General features: G+C 36.3%; 1 protein-coding gene across 1 annotated transcript; it reads right to left on the bottom strand.

The window, feature by feature from the left end:
- Positions 1-562: 562 nt before the first annotated feature.
- Positions 563-2470, bottom strand: Mfap1 (Microfibril-associated protein 1). The gene has a single exon (XM_081751768.1). The coding sequence runs from the start codon at positions 2176-2178 to the stop codon at positions 814-816; it is 1365 nt and encodes a 454-aa protein (XP_081607894.1). The 5' UTR covers positions 2179-2470; the 3' UTR covers positions 563-813.
- Between the last annotated feature and the right edge of the window lie 15889 nt (positions 2471-18359).

The following is an 18359-nucleotide window of genomic DNA, read 5'->3' as shown; positions in this document are numbered from 1 at the left end:
CTTAACCTAAGTATTTTAGAAGCTCTAACTTTACCTGAAAATGTAAAAAATCTGTGAAAAGTTGTAGAACCAACCTGAAAGCCCTAATCTAACCTAAAAATGTAAGATGTCTGTCAAAATTTGGTAGAACCGTCTGCTCGAATAATGCTCAAACGAGTTATAAGCATATTATTGAAGCAAACTCTTGAACGAAACGTATCTGTCGAAACGTGGAATATTAACTTCGGAACTAAGTGTTCATGGTATAATTTGCTTCTTTCATGTTGTTACCGTACTAGAAATGTAAGTATTCAGAAGCAAAATATTTTTGTGACGGAAAAAGAAAAGCTTTGCAAGTACAGTGGATGACCCGAATATTTTTACTCAACAGAGAATAAGGGACAAAATGGCCATGAGGAAAATTATTGTGGGAAGAAGTATGAAACAGTGTTATTGGATGCACCCTGTTTTCTTATCCTACTCCGTGCAATTCACCTGTTTCCACCTGTAAACTTAAATTGAAATATTAAATGCATAATAATACTAAACTAGAAGCACAAACAAAAGAAATTAACACCATGAATATATATGAAGATATGTATTATAAATAATCATATCATCTCCATAACTTGATAAGGGTTAACTTTACAACGCCCGGAGCGTGTCTTTTAAAGTTTACCCCTTGATAAGACAGCAGCTTCCAAACACTTCACTGATACACTCACACATACACACAATAACCACCACTTTATTTCCTAAACGTCCGCACATATAAAACGTTACTGCTAACTTTTATCTGTTTATTTATGTACAAAAAATTCATTAAAGTAATGTTTACTTCTTCCTTTTTTTAACAGTTGGTCTGTCAAACACTTGCTTCATTCCAGCAGCTTGATTGTTATGGAATTTCAGATTCTGTGCCGTTTCAGATACCCATGGAGAATCGAACTGTGTGGTATCTTGGTCTACTAAGTGAGTGTACTTTGTACGTCCACTGCGGCCGAAATTCTTGACCTGCATGACTTTAGGCAAAATTGTTTTATCAAAATGATCATCCAGTGTGGCGGCAGAAAAGTCTCTTTTGTATAAATCGTCTTCCTGGTCCATAAAGAAAGCACCTCTATGATAATATTTCTGCAAGAATTTGTACTTTCCTTTCACTGCTTTGTTGGTAACTTGTTTGGGGTTATTCCTTAATTCCTGGCGACGTTCTTCGTCCGTCATATTCCTCAGCCTCTCGATCTCAAGCTGCTCTTTTTCCATTTGTTCCCGTTCCTCCCTATCTCGCTTAATTCTCTTCAATTCACGAAGCTTCCAAGCTTCATATTCTACCTCATCATTCTCATCGTCAGTATTAACGTCATAAAGGGATGGTTCATCACCAGCCTTCTCCATTGTTTCTTTACGTATTTCTTCTTCTACCATTTTCAGTGTCTGTTTCTTCCTCTCTTCGGCCATTTTCTTTGCTTCTTGTTCCATTTGTTTCTGCTTGTTTAATTCCCTCTCTCTTTCTATTACAGTAATTCTGTCCTTTTTTCTCACAAAAACTGGTTTTAATCGAGGTGATGCTTCTTCTTCAGAATCCGAGTATTCTTCAAATTCGGATGATTCTTCCTCAGACTCCTCCGGTGTTCTTCCTTCATCTTCTTTATCGAGAACTTCCAATTCTTGCTCTTCCTGTTTCTGTTCTAAAATTCTCTGTCTTATCATCAGTCGCCTTCTTTCAATTTCCTCATCACTTAATTCATCTTCTTCCTCCTCCTCTTCGCTGTCTTCACCTTTCCGTGCCTTTTCTCTATCTTCCGTGATTTCATCTTGTCCCACATCAACCACTTCTGGAGCATGGATATGCCTATGTCGTTCCAGCCTATCAACTTCCACTTCATTTTCATTCTCCTCTTCGATGTCTTCCTTCTTCTTCAACCGTCTTAATCGAGGATCATCCACTTCTAACTCCTGTTCATCAGCTTCCTTCGCTTCTGGCGAAGGTGGTCCCACTACATGCCGGCGTTGTTCAATAAAATCCTCTTCCTCGGACTCTTCTTCACTACTAGATACAGGGGCATAATCTGGACGCTTACCAGAAACATACCTATGCACTTTCACTTTTTGCATAGAAACCTCACCTTTCTCATTGACAACAGGTACAGCACCTGCTGTACTCTGAATACTTGGTCCAACATTCGGATTAGGATTCATTGTGCTTTTTAACAAATATCTATATTCAAATTCGAATAAACAGGAAGTAGACAAGGTTCACAAACGGAGTATGAAACTCACTTATTAACACTCAACACAATTTAAAGTTAACTATTATCACGTCTCTCTTAATAAAACATAGTCTTGTCTTACAGAAAATTATTTACAGTAGTCTTTCAAAATCTATATGAATTAAAATCTGTTCAAAGAATACACACACAAACTTCTCCACCTCAAAAAAATAATTCTGTCCAATGTTCACTGTTGTAGACGAACTTCGTTATCTTCCTCGAAAAAGAAGTGAATCACAGTATACCAAAGTTTTCCACATTTATCACAGAAGAAATCATTCACCAATTTGTTTTCCAAATTGTACAAATTAAATTGGGACTGATAGTAATGAGAAAAATAAATATAAGTATTCAACACTAAATCCTTTGTGCATATTGAAGGTATCCAAGCTAGTTTGAGATACTAACAAACATAACATTTTCTTCATGCACATTTCGTACAAGTCTTCGAACATTTGCGGACCACAACGCAAAGTAAAATATGTAAAATTGGGTTATCTCAAATGCTTTTACGAAATATCGCAAATTCAAACGCAGATTTTGCGTTGCGATGATACAAACTACTACGGAATGAACCTAGTGGTGTAAAATTCCTGGGTATTTATTTCAGCGGGTAAATACCCGAGTATTTAACCAAAATGGGTATTTTAGTGGGTCTTTTGTGATTCAATTACCAATAAATGGATTTTATCGTTGTTAATGAAAAATGTAGTGGTAATTTGTATCACCTGCAACAGGGGCACTAAATAACCAACTAATTAATCATTTTTTCTAGTAATTAAAGAATGAATTTTATATATATTACGTAACACAGTACGGATTTCTTAGCTGCTAACCATTATCTTTTCTTTCTAATTACACTAAATTTCCTTCTATTTCCCTTGGCAGAAAATAATTGTCCATTCTACTCCATGTGCCCCTGAGGTGTCCAATCATCTACGCGGTAGAATGCGATAGTGGACCAATCCAACACGAAAATATAAAATTTATGACAGAACATAACAATGACTAAAGAAAGTGAAGTCAGTAGTCACCAAACAAATCATACAGTATTATTAAGTATTCTACCTGCCAGCAGCTACTGGTATAAATGACACGGAATTTAAGTTTTTCCTTAGGTTCGTGTCTGATAAAACTGCTTTCTCCATTTTTCTTGATCTGACGCATATTCTTTAATGTTCCAATACCTTCTCCAGTTTTTCAAATCACCGATGAACACAATAACTAAAGTATTTAAGTAACAGCAGGATCTCTATTACTAAAATGAACAATCACGTTTCCTTTCGGCTTACCAAATTTATTAATGTCGGAATATTTTCTCTCCTATTTTAAGGGTCTAAAGTTTACAACAATTTCATCACTCGCATATGAATACTAATGAAAAACAACTTTTCCATAATTAAATAAAACTGAACTGATATTCCAGATACAGCTGGTTACCTTCTTCATGCAAAATGATGCTATTTTTGGTATTTTATCTATAGACAATAAGATGTAGTGAACTGTCAATTATGTAAAAAAAAAAAAAAAAAATCGGGCCAATATGTTTTTTTGTGTTTTACTCCTGGTTACTGAATTAATAAATTAAATCTGTTTAAGAAACCACACTGTAACAATTAAATTGTTGATATAGTTATGTCAAAGTAAAGAAACTTAACTTTAGTAATAACCTAGAAAAATTTAGAAACTAAACAAATTATACATTTACCTAATTTGCCATTCTGTAGAAGTAATTGTATGATTACGAAAGTTGCAGAAACAGTCAAAAGTAACTAAATTTAATAAATTGGTCCCTCGAATTATTTACTAACTGTGCCGTTACTAATTATCCATGAGATGAGGAATAACAGTTGGTAAAGCACTGAAGTAACTAATTTTTGATTTTTAGAAGTGTTCACGAAATGAAGTTTAACACTAACAATAATGCTTTGTGAAAGTATTTATTGGAATATCATACTTAAAATACTAATATGATAAACAACGTTAAACTGTATAGTAACTTAGTGAAGGTAATATTTATACTTTAAATTATTCTGTATACAATAGCAATTAACTTCTACCATATTTGGACCACTATAAAACTACCACAAATTTTACCGTCCTACTCAAAATAAACCGTAAGATCAGAATCGGAATCATCACACAATTCTTCAGTATCAACATCACTATCTTCAGTTCCTTTTATGTCATCCATTTCTTCTGTATCCTCTCCTAATGTATCTGATGTTTAGTTCTGCTCCATGTCAACAGCTGGTGGCTTGTTCCTTGATGACCCTGGTACTGAGTATTACATCCGTAAAACTTCAGGCAATTTCTTATTTAAAAGCTTCCAGTTATATGAAAGATATGTTAGTTTCCCTACTCTCTCCGATGATAAAAGATATCTTGTTTTACTATAGTCCATCTAAATGTAGAGAAAGTTCTTTCTGTAGTAGCAGGTGTAACTGGAGCACCAAGGATTCAAATGGCGACAACAGCTAATTCAGTGATGCCTCTCGAAACCCTCTCCACCAAAGTAGTGAGCTCATTTGTTCCACTCCGTCCCACAAAAACTTCCTTGCCCACATTACTTCCTTGTCCCTATAGACAGTCAAATGTGCTCTCAGTAAAACAGAATTCAATCCCGAGCTCCTCCGTAGCTAAGCGGTTAGTGTACGCGCCTTTGGCGCGGGAGACCCGGGTTCGATTCCCGGCGGGAGCTTATGTGGTTCGGATTTCACGTTAATCAGTAGGTCCACGTCTCATATAGCCTCGCTGCTGAACGGGACTTAAAACTCCAAATCAATCAATCAAAGAATTCAATCCCATTTGTTTTCCAACTTTACAAACGAAAATAAAATGAAATCTTTAAGTTTTACGTCCTACAGTTATGCCAGTTAGGCTAAAGGAGACGGTGATGATGAGAGATGAGTGAAATGGTGGAATGAAAAAAGTGGGAGGAAACGAGAGAACCCTGAGAAAACTCACGAGCACGGTGTTTGTCCACCACAAAGTCCACACGGCGCGAGATGGGATCGAACCAGGGATCCCAAACTTTACAAACGAAGTTTACTTCATCAACCAATTCTTCTTCGGTCAATTTCCAGCCCTAAAAAGTTGGTTTAAGAAGATCTGCAGCGAGATGAATTGGACCCAAGCCAAATTCACTTCTATCGTTAAATTTTTCATGATTGATTGCTTTTCTGTTTCCTAAAGGATTGACGATGGTAACTGTTCTGTCAGAGCTAGATAAGGGCTCTGAAATTTTGAGTGTACAATGCCTATCTGAGGATCATTTGACTTGAAGCAATTAATCAAATCCACTTTAGGCTTGAAAATGGCTGCAAGTTTTTCAATACGAACCCAGACATAATCAAGAAGTATTTTCTTGATTTCTGAAAGTAATGAAGATTCCTCACTCACAGCGAGCGTCTGAAGCATAGTTTGATTGAAAAGCAAACTTTGCAGGCAGTGTAAATGGCTTTCCTATCTTGTTTTTCCAGTCAATTTTAACGAAATTGTAACCCGTTTCTTCCTTGAGATTTGTGTAAATAGTGCTTGCAAATTATGGATATGTTTGATTGTCTTAATAACATCAATTACACTGCCCAGTAATGTCTTTACCGATGCACTATACTAGGTTACTTCTGTTTTACTAATTTAAAAAAGCGGCTCTCATGTTGGACGCGTTGTCTCTTATGATTACTAAACATTTTTCAGGTTATGTTTTTACAGAATTTTCATAATCTCTTCGGACAAGTTATGTGCTTCGTGTTTTTCTTTCGACAACGCAAAATAATAATAATAATAATAATAATAATAATAATAATAATAATAATAATAATAATAATAATAATAATAATAATAATAATAATAATAAAAGGTGCAGGCTTTGAAATGACGAAATTAATGAAAGATTCATTTCTCAAGTTACTCCAACCGTCACACTGTAAATGTAGGTTTGTTGATTCCTCTAACTTCATTTTAACTACACCTTGCATTTCACTGTATTAAGCATCCAAATAACTCTTTGCCAGGCGATACATCGTTAGGAGAGCATACGTAGGACGAATTTTCTTAGAAAATTCAATCCACAAAGAGTGATCAATAAGTGAAAGGTAATACTCACTAACGAAGATCGCTTTGGCAAGGTTTTCGTTCAACACTTCCTGTAATGTACGAAAGTAAGACTTCGTTAACGTTCCATACGTCGGTATTTGCTTTAAGAAACATCAACATTAAGATTCTATCAAAAATCCTAAATAGTAACGTTGAACCTAAGAAGCCATAAAATGTTAAGAAAAGGCTGTACATTTGATGGAAATTGATGTAATGTTTTTTTCTTCAGCATTGCTTTCATATAATAAATGAGATTACACCAAATATATTAAACTCAATTTCTCCTGTCATGATAAAACTACTCGAAAATGTCCTTTTAAGTTCGAAACTTGTAGACATAAGGCACATTCATTTCAAGTGATTAACTTGAATTCTATAATGTTCGACTCGGAAAAAATTTGATACTTTTGGTCGTCTTTGTTCAACTAGTTGTAGCCTCTGATATGTAATGTTTAAATACATGACCCAGCTTTCGTTTATTTTTTTATTTGTTTGTTGGGTGTCTAAGTTGTTGTCTGTGCAACATTTCTGAGAATTTTTAAATTTAAAAATTGCACATTTCTGAAAAAATTGTTGGATTGAAGGAGTCTCAAAACATCTGTTCTTAAATGAAAATACACAATAACTTATTAGGGTTCTTGAAAATCGGTGGCGTATCGCAGACTCTACATTTAAAACTGGGGCTTTCTCTCAAAGATTCAACAAAGAGGGTTTTTATATGATTTCTATGCTTGGACAATCTAAGGCTTGAAATCGTACTATGATTATTTTTTTTTAAAGTCTTGGTGAAATTAATCCAAATTTAAAAGCCGTTCACACCTTGGTGAAGAAAGGGCATAAGTAGGTATGTATAGTAAAATGGCCCCAGATCAATCTTGAGACGACAAGTGGGTGATAATGTACCCCGAGGAGACATTAATCCCTCAGTTTCAACTCTTGTCTCTCATTCTCAACTCTGATTTGTTCGTGAGCAAGGACGTAAAATCGGAAAAGTAGTGTGAATTATTTCTCAAGATTGGCTCGATCGATGTTGTTCAAATTTAGAATGTAAAGGTGTACTCAAGGACTTCGATTGAAAACTGTAACAACTTACCTTCACTATTTCCTCCTTTCAAAAAAAAATCTATTCAATATATTGATCTCTGCTTTACCTATGAAGTTTTTGAGAAAAATTAAGAAGAAAATAGGTTGGTTTTAGATGTCGCTTTAATCTAGAATAACATATAATATCTAAAATTGCACCGCGGGTCCGCCATGGTCAAAATTGCCTGCAAATCCGCACCGCACCTGAACGGAGTCAATTTTTGGTTATTATTTTGCATATTTATAGTGAATGAATGAGAAATCACGATCGAAAGACCACAAAATACGGCAAAACGTCACTGGTATGGGTAACAACTCTTAAAACTTCATAGTAATTGAACTTTCGTAAAATACCCATTTTTTGGGTAGGTAAATACAAAAGGAGTAAATACCCATTTTTTACTTACCTACCCACTGGGTATTTACCCGACCCACATCTCTAGTTATACCACGCCTGAGGAAATGACAACTGATTTTCAAGGACCTCCACCTATATTTTCAGCAGAAGGACGTACTACATTGGAGATGTACTACATTGTGTGTAGTTTTACTATACGAATCCATAGTATAAGTAGTAGTATTAGGTGCAGTGGCAGCCGGTGGTTGTGGTTTCGGGTGTAGCAGTACAAACGATCGGAGACAGAAGATATAAAATGGACTCATTGACTAATCAGCATAACTTTAGATGCAAACGCTATGTGTCATGTTAAATTAAATAAAATTCTGTTTTTAAAAAATAAAAAATGAATAACATTTAATCCGATTAATCACCTTATTTAATTAGTAAGTTCATTCTTCTCTCTTTGATTGGAACAAATCTGCCTAATACATGCTGGTTGAACTCTGGTATTCTTATTGTCAGGTCTTTTTCGATGGAAAGCATAACCAATGGTTATAACCTTTCTTGGGACTTTCAATCTCTTGAAAGTGTCAATTCTTTTTAATGTGAAAAAAAATTTTTCTTCTTTTACTGAGGCCATAGGTACAGTTAATATTAATTTCAGAAGCTTTGTAGATTCACTAAATATTTTTTCTAGATTATTGTGAACAATTCATTCTAGCAAATTCAGTCCCTGACAGTGATCCGAATTCCTGTTCAGTGTAGACTGAAGAGAGTTCGTAGCAGAGATTAATGTTATAAAAAATGTACATTGAACACGCTTTATTTACAATTTATCTAGGAAAAATTAAAATAAATTGTGCAATGTATCTAGTGCATACAACATTACTGTCATATGATGTCCTGTAAATTTAAACTGTTTTTTTCGAACACTCTCCGAAATTGCACTTTGCTTGTTTTGTCTAAGCCTTAATTGTAAGTTTTTCCTCAGTTGAAAGCTGGGCATTTTTTTTGTAAGTTATTTACAGAAGTCATGGTATACAATTCATTCAGAATTTGTAAGTTATGTACAGAATTAAAGCACATACAATAAAATTAAATCTAATAACCAATAATCAAAACAGCTTATACAAAAGAGATACTGGTATATGAATTGCGAATGTCACATATTCATACATAGGGCTGTTAATTGACCGGCTTTTCATTGGCCTGGCCGAAAAAATTGCTGTTATTTTGATTAAAGCCGGTGACGGGTACAAACTTCTCACCAGCCCCTTTATAGCTGTTTTTTTTTTTTTTTCAAATTTGTATCTAGTTCGAAGTAAAGATATTGAAAAGTAGCTGTTATTCTGCAAACACAAAACTGTTACCTTTCACCATCTATCAACGATTAATATATTTTGTTCACCTATTTAGAAAATTTTAGAGAGATGACAGGGACTGTATCAGGGAAAATTTGAAATTTACTTTCAAGGAATTTTATACATTTATTAAGAGTGGAAAAGGACTTCTTAAAGCAATTTCCTATAGTTGAAGTAGAGACTATATGTTTAAAGAGTGAATTTCATTTTCCAAATCCAAAATTGTCACGTAAAGATTATTATACTTTTGTTCATCTGTTTCGATAATTTTAAAGAAATGGTAATTACTGGTAAATACAATAAATTGATCAATGCCGATTGATTAATTTCAGTTTCTCATTTATTAGCACAATGTATCTATTAAGCTTATTAGTGAATGTTCTAGGGACATACAGAATATGTGTTAATGCACTTTTGTTCACGATAGTACTTTTCCTTTCCATGGATAGGTCCGAACAGAGATACTTCACGCTGAGACCTATATCATAGAGAATTTTGAGGGAGTGCCGGTTTTTTATTTTACAGAGTTGGCAACCCTATTCATACATCAACACACACACACACACATACACATGTGCGTAAAAGAAAAAAACTACATTTTAAATCATCCGTCTTGATTGTTACGCAATGCACAATAAACACAATATACTATACTTCCACATGAGGCGAAACAATGTTTATCAATTCATACGTTCTGGAAAGCAACCTTGAAACCCGCCAGATATAGGAACAACATGTTAGCTGGGAAGGGTCCAAAGTATTTGAGGAAGGTCCAATACGTCTACGTAATAACGAACCTGTCTTATAGTGTACCCGAAAAGATAAATAATTCTTAATTACTGTCACCTATATTTTTAGAAAAAGTGATAGAACAATTATTTCTATAAGAAAAGAAAGAGTACATGATGAGGCGTAAAATAAAATATTTAGCGTACATCAATCATTTCTCTGTTACACAAATATAGTTCGTTAGGAAAGTCTACAAATGTTAGTCAAGTTTCGAAATTTTTGGGAAGTCCAGACCAGGTGAACCCCCTCGTGGCTACGCCTCTGAGCATTGCTAACTAGTCCCAAATTCAATGTGGCGTTCCCCACCATACAGTTTTATCAAGAGTATAAAATATACTTATTTTATAAAAGAAATATGTATATACTAAAATACTATTCACAGAGGGGAGGGGGATTCTGCATATTGATTTATTAATATTTGGTTCACAAATTATTGTAGAAGAAACCTTCATTATCTATGTAAGCTAAGAATTAACTTTAAATGCGGATCTACTTTTATTTAATTTCTGCTCTACTACATATTTTCTTTCTTATTTTGTAATTCTGCTATCACTTTTTTAAAATTGTCATTATATTGACTTGCTTCAGTATAAGTACTGTAATTTAAAATATGAATGCATAAAAACAAATTTAATTTGTTAATTGCTAGTGAAATAAAATTCAGAAAGCTTATTTAGCGCGAAAAACCTTCTCATTCACTGGAAACCGCGCTGTGTTGCAGAAGCACTGCAACGACCAGACCCTTCAACTTCTGAGATAGGGGAAAGGAGACTTAACATCCGCTCCAGTTCCCGCGCTGAAGGAATCTGGTCGTTGTATGCTCGCTGCAACACAATATAAATTAGAGACTCTGTGACGGATTATTTTTCGCATTTTTTAAAACGGATTTACGGAACGAACAGTTTCAGAAGTAAAAAAAAAAATGTTATTTAAAGTATATACTAAGCCCGCAGGGGTTAGTTGAGTTCTGTTTTCGACATGAAATGGACAAATTAAAGACTTGCCCAAATTTTTCTGTACATTTTACAATCTATGGATCCGTATAGTAAAATTGCACCCTATATTGTTTATATGAGAAAGCAGGATCAAATATTTAGAATGCGGTCTGTACGGTCTGTATTTATGAATATCTTCTAATTCTCCCCTAGATTTTTCCAGAAATAACCACAGTATTTTCCCAAGGGTTGGAAAAAGACAGACATAAATTCAATCGCGACGTAGGCTACTCAGTTTGATGCATGTGAGTACATACACAATGTCAAACAATTATGTACACGTATTTCATAACTTTGTATCTACAATAAATATATTATAGTACTACAATACCAATATAAATACATAAAATACTATATTGTTTGAATAAGTAAATCTGTTTTGATACGTGTTTCCAAGAACTGAATCCCCTTTAAAAATCCAGGTGAAGCTATTGCCACCACTCTGTGGGAGACCATGCATGCAACTGTTTGGATTTGTAAAAGTTCCAAATTATTCGATAGTTCTGCCGCACATATCGGAACACTATCACTATTTGAAAAATATAAAGTGTCTGTAGTTTTGTTCTCTATTATAGCGACATGAAAAGCACATTTTATTTCTTCCTTAATGGCATCATGGTATACATTCAGCACAGGCCCGTATCCATGGGAGGGCCCGGCCCTCTCTAAATTTTATGGTTAATCGGCTCCCCTAACTTCTCCTTGCTCCACTACATTATTGGACTCCAAACAGATTAGTATTTTTACGACAGTCTTTTGAAATCGTATCTAATTCGTAGACAAAATCTGTAAAACCTCTAAAAATACCAAGTACGAATTTCTAAAAAGTTTGTGTTTCGTCGTGGCCTCCAAGCGCTAGCTAAAAGGTTGCTTAAAATTTCACACAGTACCATTTACCGACTTTAATTACATCTATGGCGCACCGTTGTTTTTAATTTTTACTCTTTTTTTGAGTATTAACAAAAAATGTTTTTGACAGCAGCATCGTTTCAGATTTGTTTTGGGGGATCTTGCAAGTAAATAGATTTGCAGATTTTTCATTGACATATTTTCCTATTTATTAAAATGTATATAAATCTCAAACGCAGGGGAAACAATTACACACTGAAATCCCAGGTGGGATTGGCGTCTAACTATACTAAAAATCACTTCATTTCAATTCGCAATTTGACCGTGATGATCCCACATACATAGTTACATTCAATCTTTATATAATAGTTCATATATTACAAGAGATTCAAAAGTATATTGTAATATCCTATGTGATGTCGTAAACAAGCAGTTCCACGCTTCAATGTTTACAAACAACACCACATGGTTCGGCAAGAGGATCTTCCACCAGAGGGACCTGTAATCACATGCAGACGACGGCTTCTGGCCCCTCCCACGGAGCAGAAGACGACATCGGAGCAGCAGCGCCACCGCCACCCAAAAGGACCCTATAAATTGGATGGACGAAGGCAACTCGACACCAGTTCTCTGGTGACCCTCCTCTAGTCTGCTACGGGACTCTTGGAGTAACCTAACCCCAGGCCTCTAGTCTGCTACGGGACTGCGCCTATCCTATCTCCTGGCTTAGCCTGCTACGGGGCTCTGTCTGGGAATCCCAACCTCAGCCGCTTAGCCTGCTACGGGGCTCTGTTGGCAACTTAACCTGCCTCTGCTTGCTACGGAGCATTGGTTCCTTAACTCCACTCCTCTTAGCCTGCTACGGGGCTCTGTTGGAGATCCTGTCTGCGACCACTCGGTCAAAGACTACCTTTTACTCACCCTTTTAAATAGAGACCAAATTGTATAGTATTTTGTACAAATACTCATATTTTTATAATAAAACTGGTAGTGGGAGACGATTCCGGACACTCTTTTTATTAACTGCTCTACCTCTTCCTTATATGAGACGAAATTACACAAAGTTTTACAATATTTTCTCCAGTAGTTAGCTACTCAAAAAACTTAAGAGACTGTGTCTCGAAAGCCAAGTAGTACGTCCTATTGCTATTATTAAAATTTCAAATATCAATATCCAAAAGTGCGTGAAGTTTCTTTTTGACAGATATACTCATCTCAGGTATAATAATAATAATAATAATAATAATAATAATAATAATAATAATAATAATAATAATAATAATAATAATAATAATAATAATAATAAATAAAAAGGAAGAAAAATGACGGCCTTAAAAGTAAAACGCAGACAAATTCACCAGTACTCAGAAGATACTGTCTACAATGCACTAAGAAAAGTGGGTCGGTGAGTTCCAGTGAGTCGGTGGGTTAGGGTGGATAATGTGTAGCAAGTTGGTCACGTTCTGTTGACCCACGATCCACTCACTCACTCACAAATCTTGACCCACTTCATCTCTGCTACACAGTGAAACTTATAGATTTGTGGTGTTAGGATAAAGGTAACCAAGAAAGTTCTGTCGCTTTTTACCCACGACCTTTGAACATCGGTATGTCACCTAAGACATACCTGGAAGATCAAAAATACTCCCCGTCAGCATCGACGAACTTCTGCCAACGTTCTGGAAGGCCATGGATTCCATCGCAGTAGAACTTGGTGGGCCGTGAAGCGAAGAAAGTATCAAGTGAATTTTGCACCTCTACTAGTGATTTGAATTGGCGCCCTCTAAGGTGGTTGTCCAAGGAATGGAACAAGTGATAATCGGAAGTGCAACGTCTGGGGAGTATGGCGGTTACAATTGTCTACCATCCATACGGTATCCCGGGTCATCATAGCCACGTGGGGCTTAGCGTTGTTCTGTAACAGGAGAACCCCGTTGCGATTCAAAATGCTGGATCCAGAGCTTTTTCCTTGAACACGGCTCAACTACTAACACTACACAATTGCATTGATGCTCTGAGCAGCTGGTAGCAGTTCCAGATGCACGATGTCGCAAGCAGTCCACCAAATACACAGGAATAATTTCTTTTGGTGCAGTGGAGGTTTCCACTGTTTTGGAATCTGTTTATGGGATGCTAACCAATGATGACCGCGCCGTGGAGCTTCGTACAGGACCCACTTCTCATCACATATGAACGCTCTCTCCAGAAATGGCTCCTTCCTCAGACGAGATAGCAAAGAAACACAGGTGTCTGCTGGCGTTGCCTTCTGGCCCCAGAGTCAAAACATGTGGATGTAAGACCCATGGACCCAACTTGTAGTGCCTCCCAAGTTGATGGAGGTGCTGCCGAGTGGTTTCTCGACTCACACTGAATTGTAGTCCCAGTTCCTCACATGTCTGCCCACTGTTCGCCTCAATTGCTGCCTGAAGTTCTTAATTTTGTACATGTGTTGGTCTTGCGGCACGTGGTGCGTCTTCGAGGGTTTTGTTACCGTCTTTAAACTTCTTGAATCACCACTGCACTGTCCGCATAGTCACAACACTTTCACCAATAGTCTGGCATATCTTCTGCCCCGCTGCAGCGGCGTTTGAGCCCAGTTTGAACTCGCACAGCATATACGCCCTTATGACGCTCTGTGGAGATCCCATATTAACTCTGTCCTTAGGCAATTTCCCGATATAACTTAACTTCCACAACCAGTTAACCAGGTAGTATGTTTGATATTCCCACACCAGCAACTGACCTTCGCCTTATCTTCATTCGCATTCAACTTACGGCGTGGGGGCCAATCGAACACAGACTTCCACAAAAAGCGACAGAACTTTCTGGTTACCTCTATACATCTATGTGTACATACGTTACTTCACTCGAGAACTCTTGAGCGGATTCGATTTTTTCAATTCTGTTTTTCGCAGTAGCTAGCTAGAATGAGTAGTTTGGTAGATCCGTTAACAATTAGTGCGTAACATTGGCTTAATTGTTGCTATATATGTCCCACATCCAGGGCCAGATTTAACGTTTTGCCATCTCTAGTCCGAAAGATGTTTGCCGTTTCTCACCCTGACGTACAAATTTTTCACATAACACGATTTTTTCTAAAAATAAACTTGTTTTGCATACCTTTGTTGGAAAATGTATAAATTTTAATGAATTTTGAATATTGTGATAGGATGTTGTGAGCCGTGCACCAGTACAACAGCGTCATCATTCTTGCCATAGACCTCCTACTTTAAATACAACGTTAAAGTTCCGCTCAACTTAAACTACCAGACTTAAGCCAGGTGTCCTTAAAGCAATTATTACCTGGAGGGCGTTTACTCTGGCTTTAATCATTTTTATTATTATTACTCGTATTATTATATTATTCAACTTTCCATCTTTTTAGCCTTCCTTATTAAGTTCTCTCTAGTTATTGCTTTCCTAGGACCGGTCTTAGTGGTAAATTCGGCCCTGCCCATATGCAAGGGCCCCAACCCCCATATATTTTTATGAATAAGTAATTTTTATTGTTATTTGAATTTCTTATGAATATAACATATTTGGCATAATTTAAATTCAATTTGTCTTAAAATTCTCATATATGCCTTCTTAGACCATCTGAATGGTCTACCACCAAACACACATCTGAATGAGCCTCCCAAAACTAGAGAGAAATTGGCACCCTTGCCCATAACTCATACATAAAACCGAATTCTTGATTATTTTTTCTTTTCTTTCTTTCTTACTTTCTTTCTTTCTTTTTTTCTTTTCTTTTTTTTTGCAATAGATATCTAGAACAACTATTGCAATCGATTCTTGCGCATTGTCTGCTTTGAATCAAACCTTTTCAGTAATTCATAATATTATTTTCTTCTTAAAATACAAAGAAAATACCACCCATAGTTTAAACGTTAATAAATGCCCTTCATTGTGTTCATATAATCCCTTTTTCTATTTCTAGTTTTTATCCTATTTACCATTTAATTCAGTTTCTGAGATATAAGACTTCGGTGAACTAGGGGGTTATTCTGTGCCGGCCTTCGCAAAATTTAAGAGGCATAACGCAACACAAAGTGTGCTAAAATCAATTATAACTGCTATGCCAATTACTGAAAACTAAAACCAGATTTTGCGTTGTGCTGACGCGAACTACTACGGAATGGGGCTCTTAATATTGTCCACGTGACTTGAGACATATCTCGTCTCGTCTCGAATTTGAACATGTTCTCCTTGTTTCGGTTCTCGTCTAATTTCCGAGACGAGACGAGACGTACCCCTGCCCTCATGGGCGCCCGAAGAGGAGGGCAGGGTGGGACTCGGGCCCCCCTCTGGCTCACGAAAATTTATACGCAATATAGCAAAGCATGCATATTAAATACCAGACGTAATATAGCAACTATGTAGATGGACCCCTCGCTAGAAAATTTTCTTCGGGCGCCACTGCCTGCCCTCCAAGTCAAGTTTAGACACAACATTCGAAATAATTGTTAAAAAACTATAATTCTTTGAGTATTTTCCTTCTCGTAGCCATTCAATAGGTTTGCATTTGGTGACTTGACAATACTCCACTTATTACAGATGAAGTTTAACGCTGAAAATTTTCAATCCTTGTCAATTTACGTATAAATATAGCGTCCAAACACGTGACATAAACCGTACAATGCAAGAACATAAACCAATCTGTATTAGGTGATCACTGAAAAACACGAATTGTATCTGAGCCGGAACAGTGCTTCGTTGGTGATTCCACGCGTTAGCGCGGCGAAGTGTCCAAGTAGAGAAGGAGCGTTAGCGACTTTGGATATATGTGTAAGCAATGGCTGTGGGAAGATGTAGGTTTTATCAGTGATAGGCCCTACAATTCCCGACAGCGCTTGTAATTGTTTCACAAAACGAACGCTACACTTGTAAACAAAAATACACTTTTTGTCTACTGTGCAGAAATACTCCTCCGACAGAAAATAGGTGCTAATAGAGTTATCTTTCATATGCATCAATTTTTTTTGTAACCGTTATTAAGCACTAGTAACCATACGCTTCTAAACATAAAATTCAGCTGTATTACTTAGTATTTAATTCTGCCGTCTATAGCAATTTATTACTTATAAACGTCTTTCCATGAAGAGTATTGAATTTTATCTGTAAATTTTGTAAAATGTGTATGCCTAAAGTTGACGAGCCCTCTCCTTGTTATGGGACGGCATAATCCATTGTCATTTTGAATCTTGCGGTGAATTATAATATTGATTTGCATGATCGCAGTGCAATATTTGCAAGAAACGGCGTTAAATACAGGGTGTCCAGAATGGGACTGACGGTAGTAGATGGGCGGCACCTGACCTACACTATCCTAAAAATCGCCCTTTTGTCAGGGCCTCCTGAGAGCAAGAACTCAATTTTCCAGTGTCGCACAATACGTAATGCCACGCGTATCGCCCAGTTATGGAAACGGCCTTTTTTCAGGGGATACTCGTTCCCTTTTATGAGCACTTTTTTCAATCCCTATTTTAACATACCAGATATTACTAAATACCTTACCAACTGGCGCTACAGCTCTTAGATATTACTAAATAAAATGAAAATATAATCCAATCAGAAAGTACACAGAGACTACGAACAACAGGCATGCAACATAGCAGAGCTAATAAAAGACTATCGACACATTTTCCAACCCTTATGTAACAACAAAAACTATATAAGACTAGGAACACGTAGCAGGGCTAATAAGAGAGTTTGGGTTATTTTTCCACCCCAATTTAAAATAGCAAGAGTTACATAAGACTATGAGCACATTTTCTAACCCTTATGTAACATAACAGAAATTACATAAGAATATGAACCAATAGCCGGGGTGTACACGTTCTCTTTTTCAACCCATATTTAAACATAGCAAGAGTTACATAAGACAGTAAACACAGAGACTACGAACTCATATTTTAGCAGCCTCCTTCGTAACTTAGCAAAGACTACTAACATAACAGAGAATAATGGAGGTGTATTCGTACTCTTTTATGACCATTTTTCAACCCCTATATACATAGGAGAAATTACATAAGACAGTGAACACAGATGCTACGAGCAACTATTTTCGCAACCCCTCATGTATAAAGGAGTATGTCCTATTTTTAACCACTATTTAACATAGCACAGATTACAACCCTTATTTAATACAGGAGAGAATATGAACCAATAGCAGGAGTGTACTCGTTCCCTTTTATCAACCCCTATGTAACATAGCAGAAATTACACAAGTATTCATCTAGTACTACATGTCCTAAAAGTACTGACCATCGAGGTCAAAGGTCAAATATTTAAACCTGAATAACTCGTAAACGGAGCCACAGATTGAGGTGAGTTTCCACATTTAGTAATAAGTCATCAAGTACTACATGCATCAAAAGTGCTGATCATCGAGGTCAAAGGTCAAATATTTAAATTCGAATAACTCGTAAACAGAGCCACAGATTGAGGTGCAATTTCCACATTTAGTAATAGGTCATCTAGCACTACAAATCCCAAAAGTACTGACCATCGAGCTCAAAGGTCATATATTTAAGCCTTAATAACTTCTAAGCAGAGCGACGGATACATTTGTGTGACCTATTCAGTTTTGTAC

This window comes from Thermobia domestica, chromosome 3 (assembly GCF_964235325.1).
Source record: "Thermobia domestica chromosome 3, izTheDome1.hap1.1, whole genome shotgun sequence".
Lineage (NCBI taxonomy): Eukaryota > Metazoa > Arthropoda > Insecta > Zygentoma > Lepismatidae > Thermobia > Thermobia domestica.
Note: the sequence above shows the minus strand (reverse complement) of the source record. Positions and strands in the feature narration are given on the sequence as shown.